At 42.8% G+C, this 9,282-nt stretch overlaps 1 protein-coding gene across 1 annotated transcript; it reads right to left on the bottom strand.

The window, feature by feature from the left end:
• Positions 1 to 1,693: 1,693 nt before the first annotated feature.
• EPUS_09329 (uncharacterized protein) lies at positions 1,694 to 5,387 on the bottom strand (the record flags this gene model as incomplete). The annotated part of the gene is made up of 2 exons (XM_007787688.1): positions 1,694 to 2,959; positions 3,042 to 5,387. The coding sequence occupies 2 exons, from the start codon at positions 5,385 to 5,387 to the stop codon at positions 1,694 to 1,696; spliced, it is 3,612 nt and encodes a 1,203-aa protein (XP_007785878.1).
• Positions 5,388 to 9,282: the final 3,895 nt, after the last annotated feature.

The following is a 9,282-nucleotide window of genomic DNA, read 5'->3' on the forward strand; positions in this document are numbered from 1 at the left end:
TGCTTAAGCAAGAGACATATTTACTTACTAATAAAGAAGATTACTACTATAACTACTATAGCTAACCTCTTTTATAAATATATATAGTAATTTAAAGAATGCTTAAAGACTATTATTAATAATAAAAGGCTATAATTTATTAGTATATTTTTTAATAAGCTATCTTGCCTCTGCTATATTAAGCTTAAGTTATTAATATTAGTTTACCCTTAAATAGATAGTTAGACAGAAATTATTAATTAGATTATTAATATAAGGCTTTAACTATTTGTAAACTACTTCTAAAATAACTAAGTATATTTTTTACTAATATTAGATATTATAAGGTTAGCTTTAGTCCATGAATTTATAGAACTTATATCTTATATAATTAAGTATAACTAAAAACCTTACTTAGATTTCGATTAGATATAAATAAGTAATAACTTATACTAGAATATATAAAAACAAGTTACTTAAAAATAAATAAAAGAGCACTTATACTATATTAATAAAGTAATAAGCTAGGCTAAAATAAATATAATTTTAGTTTAAGCTTAGTATATTTATTAAGCTAATAAAAAATGTTACTTACCTAATTTCTAATTAGGAGACCTTATATTTATTATTAAGAAGTTATAAAAAATAAATAAACCCTTAAATAAGCTAAACTATCCTATTATAAGTCTTTTTTATATCTTAAAGATAATTAGTTATTCTTATAAACTAGAGCTTTTGTCTTTTTATTATATCTTATTAGTACTATATATAGACCAGCTATATAAGGCAAATAATAATCCTCTCTCTAGCTAAATCCTTACTTTATCTTTTATAATTAAAGTTAATAAAGACCTTAAGTAAAAAGTTAAGAGAATTTTATTAATAAGAATTAGCAGAAGTCAGCTGGAATACAAGATATAATAGCAAGGATGAGACCCTAATAATATATAGTACCCTGCTAGCAACCTGCGGAACGCTCCTTTAGTATTATAAGCTTACTATAATGCACACCTATAGGAAGCTAGTCCACCCAAGCGACTCTAGCACTGGCTTGACAGTGCTCTGCAAGATAAGTCACCTTCAGAGCACCCAGATAATAATAGAGCAGCTACTCAAGAAATTAGGAAAACAAGGTGACACGCATCATAATGCTGTCGGCTTGATCTCGTTACCAGCTCAAACACTGCTGACTTGACCATGTGTTTCCTTGCTATTCTGTGGATCTTCTTCTATTTATATCTCTCTCTTTAAATACTGGTAACTGTGTAGCAGAAGAATATATTAGGCTAGCGTGCTATATTGTTGTGCTGTACTTGTTTTGCTATGTGCTGCTGCTGTGTGCTGCTGCTGTTTTGTTTTTCTTCTCATCAGACATAAGGGCATGTCGAGTCTTCTGGAGAGGGGGTGATGTCACGGCTGCCATGCTTGTCGCCCGCTAGCGCTAGGGCCGCGGGTATTGATTAGCACTAGACGTTAGTAAGGGGCATGCTTGTTATATAGAAGCGACTCTAGGGCCCTCACTGTCGACTCTCTAGTCTTAGAATAGTACTCAACATGGGCTGAAGATCTCGCGCACTCGTTGCCTGCTTTCAATGTGACACGTGATAACAGGCACTTTAGTTACATATTAAATCAATAAAATATCGTTGTATAGAAATAGAAATTATGATTATTACACAAACTGAGTGTATATTGTCTGCGGCTGATCCTGCTGTCAATCTGATATTTGAAAGATGCTGACGAGACCAGATTGTGCGCCAACCACAAGCTTGTCGCTATTAAAGGTGACGATGCCGCGATACTCATGCGGAAGCCATAGAAGATTTTGGTTTCTCCGTTGAATCCAATCAACTGATACACTAATCGTCTTGTCTTTGTATGCCTTGATACCGTCGGCATTAAGGGAATTGCCATTGCTTGCATCAAATGTTCCTCGGTTAGTTACTAACGTCGTATTATTGTTGGCAAAATAAATAGTTTTAATTATTGGAATTTTCTCAAGTCTTTTTAATACTTGACCGGTCTGCGTATCCCACAGTCGGATCGTGTGATCGTCGGATCCTGAAGCCACGAGGGCGCCGTCGGGTGAGAATACTACTGCGTTAACCCAGTTAGAGTGTCCCTCCAGCTTCTGTACTTCTCGACCCGTCTGTGTGTCCCACAGTCGGATCGTGTGATCGTCGGATCCTGAAGCCACGAGGGCGCCGTCGGGTGAGAATACTACTGCGTTAACCCAGTTAGAGTGTCCCTCCAGCTTCTGTACTTCTCGACCCGTCTGCGTGTCCCACAGTCGGATTATGTGATCGTCGGATCCTGAAACGACGAGGGCGCCGTCGGGTGAGAATACTACTGCGTTAACCCAGTTAGAGTGTCCCTCCAGCTTCTGTACTTCTCGACCCGTCTGCGTGTCCCACAGTCGGATTATGTGATCGTCGGATCCTGAAACGACGAGGGCGCCGTCGGGTGAGAATGCCACTGCCCTGACCGAGCTAGAGTGTCCCTCCAGCTTTTGCACTTCTCGACCCGTCTGCGTGTCCCACAGTCGGATTATGTGATCGTCGGATCCTGAAACGACGAGGGCGCCGTCGGGTGAGAATGCCACTGCCCTGACCGAGCTAGAGTGTCCCTCCAGCTTCTGCACTTCTTGACCTGTCTGTGTGCCCCACAGTCGGATCGTCTCATCGTTGGATCCTGAAGCCACGAGGGCGCCATCAGATCCTGAAACCAAGAGGGCGCCGTCAGGTGAGAATGCCACCGCCTCGACCGAATGAGAGTGTCCCTCCAGTTTCTGAAGCTCTAAACCCCATTCTATAAGACTCGTTGGATGCTGTTGTATCCATGTAGGAGGTCGACCGCAAATGTTTCGAACCAGGCTGGTCTGTGGCGCAAAAACGATTGCAGACGAATAAAGCTGTAGTGGTGCAAGATTAGCGATGAATCTATTTTTTAAAGATGAACCGCCGGGCATCTTCGAGAAAAACTGATAGATCAGAGGCCGTCATCTTTAGTTTATAGAATCAGCAGTCCAAGTTTCACAATTTTATTTGTTGGAGGTGGCTCACCGACACGCAAGACTGTAAAATACCCAAAAGACTGATCGTCTCAGAGATGCAATCCATCAGACTTAATGCTTCAAGCCAGTGCAGAAAATGCTTTTTCAAGAAAATATGCACTTCACTATTGTCGTGAATCTGGCGATGACTGTGCTGAACATGGTGAACCCAGTGTCGACATGCATACTGCAGCACTGGAGAAAGCCGGCTTGTAATGGTAGTCGATTCGACCTTATGCCGTAACTCTCCTGGACACTCGAGGTCGCAAATGTTCTCGCGCAAGCCATAGGGGCTGGAAAGAACTCTTAAACAGTGTCTGCTCAGCGCCAGATGTGCGTTAGAACCGTCCACTCCAAAAGATTGCTTTTGAGCTTTTTCACTCAACAGAAATTCGGCAAAAGAGAGATGGAGAGTTCGGATAGGGGTATCTTGGTCGGCTGGAATACGAAGCACTGAATGTAGTGGAGCTAGTTGCTGGCTGATAGATTGAAGAGACATCCCTAACAAAGTCGCGAGACCGCTCTTTGACAAAGGTTCTGAGAGGACAACAATCGATCCCACCACAGTGCGAAAATCACGGCATAGTTCTTCCTGCGATCCGTCATCTTCTGTTTGATCAGTGAGGTGCTCCAGCACTGGTCGGTATGTAAGCTCCATCTGTGACATATGACCAATAATCTGATTTCGAAGAATCTTTTGGAGTCTTTCCCCAGGATCGAATCTAGGATCTCCAATATAACGGCACACGGTTGCAGCAACGATGAACAAAGGCACTGCCATCTCGACTAGTTGTCGTGTTTTCTCACTATCGACCCAATCGCTGTGCAGAACTATGCCTTGAAGACGATCATTGTTGTCTTTGCGGATAGAGGCAAGTGAATCGTTCAAGTAGACGGACAGATCGTGTTGAATTGTGCTTAGTGGAACTGCATCCACAAGATCGATGTCTCGAAACATATCAACAGACATGTTTTGGAACACTGGCCAGATGGAGGGTTCGTATCGACTTGTCAAGAAGAGTCGCAAATTTATCTTCGTAACCTGTAAGAGTTGCGACCACAGTTCGAGTATCAATCTGATATCCTTTTCGTTCTCGCACTCGTCAAGTGCATCTACCACCACTATCAGTGTACAGAGATTAGCGCCATTAATGCTTGAATCTTGCAACGGCTGTAGGACGAGTCGGCGGAACTGTTCTGCAATTGCTTTGTCAAAAATGAATGGATCTGAGTCAATAATGTTCGCAACAAGAGCATCCAGTCCAGCGATTTTCTTGGTGAGCTGTCGAATGATCGTGGGAAAGAATCGATTACCAGAACCTCGGTCGCCTTCACCTCGTTTGAAGAAGAAGCTGGCCCCGAGTTCGACACCTCCCATCCCCCTTTGATTGGTTAACCACTGAGAGAAAGTCCAAGAAACGGTCGACTTTCCGGTACCTGCGCCGCCATAGAGCCAAAAGATGCTCTTGCCGTCCAGTAGCTGGGCCCACTGTTGGACTTGAGCCAGTAGATCGGTTCTGGTGGCAGGGTGACACAGTGTGTGTATGCTATCAGACGAATTGAATATAGCTCCTTTGGCGTACGGAATCCTGCCTAAATCAATCTTCTTAGTTTTAAAGACATCGTTTATTTCCTTCTTGAGCCGTCTGACCGCGTTCTCCTTTCCTTCGCCGTAAATAACTGGCATAGAGATTGCGCAAATGCCCAAGAGAGAGTACGCCCAGTCTTCTTCGCGTGTCGTTTGGCGGTTCGTTGCCCAGCCGAGTTTCTGATCAGCCATGAATTGAGAAAACGTAGAACTCCGAAGCGCTAAAAGAGGGATTCCCGTGATCTTATGAATCATCTGCTCGAGAGACCGTTTGTCACCAAGTCGGTTGCCCTCTTTGGAGAAGAATTCCACCGAGGTAGGTGCAAGAAGTTCTTGAAGTGTCCAGCCTCGAGTAAACCATCTACTTTCTCGAAAAGCCTGTTCCCATGAATCCTGAGCATTCTCATCCCCTCTCTTCCGCTTAGATGTTGAGACATCTTCCAGGTGTACGTAACACTTTATCGCGTGCTGATACCAGCGAAACATGGAATTGATTGACTCCGAGAGCTCGGCATCGCTCGACTTCTTGATGCAACAGGTGTCAACCCAGAAGAGTTGTAGACCATCACTGCCAGCTTGGTCTCTGCAAAATTCTATCTTTTTGTAGCCAGCCTTGTTCTTGCCAGTGTTTTCCATCAAGTCTTTGAAAGTGACCTCCTCGCCGTCCGCTCCCCAGGTGTGCGAAAGTATCGCATAAGGAGGGATTTTGTCATCATAGTACTCCACCAAGCTCAAGTTTCCGTGCCCTTCATCTTTTAGGAGGCGCATGGGTGTGCCTGTTTACGGCAAGGTTCAAAACGAGCGCGGTCGTGGGTAGAAAGGAATGAATGGCTTGTTTCTTCGTAAAATTTCGAATCGCAGTCGATGGCAGTTGAGGAGAACCACGGAGAACATCATCAACAATCAATCTAACACTGAGGTATCTCCAGAAATGGCTTCATCTTTTCAGTGTTGGGGAACGCAGAGCATAGGTTACATAGTGCAGAACGCAGCTGAAGTTGCGCCGGCGGCCTTGCTCCGAAATGGAAGCAAATCACGTGGCCTGTTGTGGAAGGTGCTGTGGCTGGAGCACATACGTCTTTACAAATTCCTCTTGCTATGATGTAAGGGTTTTAATACCACGTTTAACCAATGTACCTTTTCATGTAGAGAAGTTTTCTGAAAATCATAGACAATTCATCATGTTCAATCATAACTTCAATCAGATATTAATATGGTGTATTGTCTTTCATTTATACAGAATTGAAAATTTTTTCAATGCGATGCTGAGGACACTGAGGGCAAAATAGTCTCGTAATCCATTGTTGACTAAAGACCACCACTCATATTATCGTGTATTCCTCCTTCCGTATTGCAGCACAGCACTTCTCAAGGTGCGATGGTCTACATATATGTTTGAACATTCAATTCATATTATTTGGATATAAAATACTACACCTGGTGATGGATGGTAAGGGGCCAAGCCTTCGGTATCTGTGTCACTTTCACCATGCCGGGATTTTGGAAAGGTTTTCACTACATAGGGATGTGGAGTATTCCGTACCACGCAAGGCACACACTTTGTAGTGGCATCGTTCATTTCCAAAGGGGCTAAATTTGGATGACGGCTCGAGGGTAATGAGGGCCTAATGAGGGGCCTTCGGGCCCCGATTTGGGCCCTTGGAAGGATACTTTCTGATTCTCATGCTGGATCTTGTATTTAGAGTTCAACATGTAGAATACGATCTTGACATTTATTTGGATGAGTTATTGTTGACCTTCTGAGAGGGCCTATTGGCCGCGTTTAATATGCGTAATCCCTGCGTTTCTACTGCTTCTAATTGGTCAACTTCCAACGCAATTTCGCTTCTAATTTCGCTGTACGGTACAGCCAATTGTACATAGATCTACGCTCTCTACCCCCGTAGCTATCAATCAACTTGCTTCTCTACGCACTCTGCACAGCAGGTTGACAGTTATCAACCACTACGGCAAATCCCGACACCATGAAGGAAGCGGAACGTCCTAATACTATCGATCTACAATCAAGCAGTGATGATACCTATGAATTCAGCACAGAACGGTCCAGCACAGGAGGGAGGATCGATGCGTTAAACTATGTCAGCGATAACCATCCCTTACTCCCTCCCCCGCAGGCCAGGTCCGCTAACAGTTTAATGACGATTAGAAGTCGCGTTCGGCACCACACTGCATTCTGGTGGGATGTGTTCCTGGCTATGCAAGAAGATAAGAACCCTGATTACTACCGGGCTCTTCAATCTGAATTGACGACACTGCAACAAGAGAATAAGCGGCTGAAAAAAGTGATTAGTAAAAGACGTCAGCAGAGTACCACACAGTACCAAGGATAAGGCAACTATCGACTATCTCGGTAGAGCCACGCCGTTAACCCGAGGAATACAAATGGACATAGCTGACGCTATCAAGAAAGATCACGTCAAAGCGGTTTCAAAGAGAAAGAGAAGGAGAACCATAACAAATAAATAGTGGAGGTGATGATCATGAAATGGATACCATTCCAAGGGAGCAGCTAAGACGGTTTCAAAAGGAGAATAAGGCCGGGCAAGCGCGGCTTAAAAGATTGGAAGCTGCTGTAGACAAGCTCGTGCAGCAAAGCTGCCAGGAAGGTCTGTCTTGACTAGTCTAGTCTCATTTCCAGCCTAGAAGCACTCGATCTCTAAATCATATCTAGTATAGCATACATTGCAATTTAGGCTAGTATGAGATTTAGGCTGGTCCTGTGAGAAACAAGCTACTGGGAGAATTAGGCTCCTAGGAGAGTCAAGCTACTGAGAGAAACCTACTGGGAGAAACAGGCTACTGGTAGATTCTCTCTGGGAACCTCAGACATCTTGGGAGTTTTTTAATTCATATATGCCGTTGTAGAATGGGTTGTAGTAATGCATGCCGTTGTAGAACGAGTTGTAGTATTGCAGATTGTTATGTGACAAGCTGTTATGCTGCTGGTTGTCGTGCTCTATACCGTTGTAGAATGAGTTGTAGTAATGCATGCTGTTATAGAACGAGTTGTAGTAATGCAGATTGTTATGCGACATGTCGTTATAAAACGAGTTGTAGTAATACAGTTCGTTGTGCAACAAGCTGTTATGCGACAAGCCCCTGCCGCTCGGATCCCTTGTGACTAGAGGCTTAGTTTTGTCTTTAGCAGGAACTGATGCATCTAATTGGCCGTCGCGGTCGGGTGATTCTTTTCCTCCGAGCAACACAAGATAACTAATTTTAGTTCTAAGAGGGACCATAAATGGGCCCTAATAAACTTCCAACTGCTTAAACAGTCGAATTAATATAGCTAAAATCTTAGCTATAAGCAACTGATCGAAAGCACATTGAGAACTTAGGTCGTAGTCTACATCTTCTATTGACATCATTTAATTCGTGAGATTTATATATCCTCCCTAACTAGAAAGAGAGAGGGTGTTTTTCGGGAGGGTGTTTTTCAGGAGGGTGTTTTTCGGGAGGGTGTTTTTTGGGAGGGTGTTTTTCGGGAGGGTGTTTTCTGGGGTGCCTCTTTCTGGGGGTGTTTTCTGGGGTTCTTTTCTGGGGTCCTTTTCTGGGGTCTCTTTCTGGGGTCCCTTCCTGGGTTTCTTTTCTGGGGGTCTTTTCTAAGGTCTCTCTTAGTCTTAAGTTAGGTCTTTCCTTAGCCTGGATCTTTACTTTGCTGCAATTTGTCAAGTATCGCCCCGACGCGGACGACGTCACAATACCTTATAAAGTTTGGTAGGGAAGTTACTATATCAGGTCTTAGGCCAAAGAGATACGCAGAGTGACTTTATATTAGTCAGATCAATGTTGAGCGATGTTGAACGAAGTTAACTATAAAAGGAGGAGTATCCAGGGTTGTATACCCAGAAGCTACTTCTATATTAGGAACTTTGTCGCACTAGTACAATGCTGTAATAGTCCAGTGCACCAGAGCACCATTGCGCCAAGACCTTCCTTTGTCGTACTAGCGTTCCACGGGACCGGAGCTAGGTGACGGAAATAGTGGGACTTCCCGCCCACCCTTAAAACAACCCCCTTTTTTCTATTTTCTATTATTCTATTAATTGTTATTCAAATCAGCTAAAAAATGGCTAAATATCGCAAAACTACTCGAAAAAACTGTCGACAGCCTGATTCGTCGATTTCGATACCCACAGAGCCTCCACGTGAGCCAGTACGCGACTTCTTTGCGCCTCGCAGGCTATAGCAGGTAAACTACCTCGAAAAAAGCTATTTGAATCACTTGGTATACCAAAAACAATAGGCTATTAAATCCTTAAATCACAATCTACGTATTATAGTAATAGCGTTCATAATTGTGGTCGAAAACCTGCCTTAGAGCCTTATTAATATAAGGCTATTAAGACGGTTAAAGATAGCTCATTTTGTGCTACATCTGTCTCTTATTATGCTATAGCAAGCTCTATTAGCCTAGCTTAAGGATCTAAACATGTAATTTAACAGAATATGGCTTAATTTAGAGTAGGCACCTATAGGGCGTAATAGAAAAAATACATCTATTCTAAAAATATTAAGATACATAAAATATAAGGATTTAAACATTAGTATTAGAATTTAGAGAAATTCAAGTAATATAAATATAGTAACAAGTGTTATTTTGTATGTGGCTTATAACATTAAGCTATAATACATTATTAAA

This window comes from Endocarpon pusillum (genome assembly GCF_000464535.1).
Source record: "Endocarpon pusillum Z07020 unplaced genomic scaffold C696549, whole genome shotgun sequence".
Lineage (NCBI taxonomy): Eukaryota > Fungi > Ascomycota > Eurotiomycetes > Verrucariales > Verrucariaceae > Endocarpon > Endocarpon pusillum.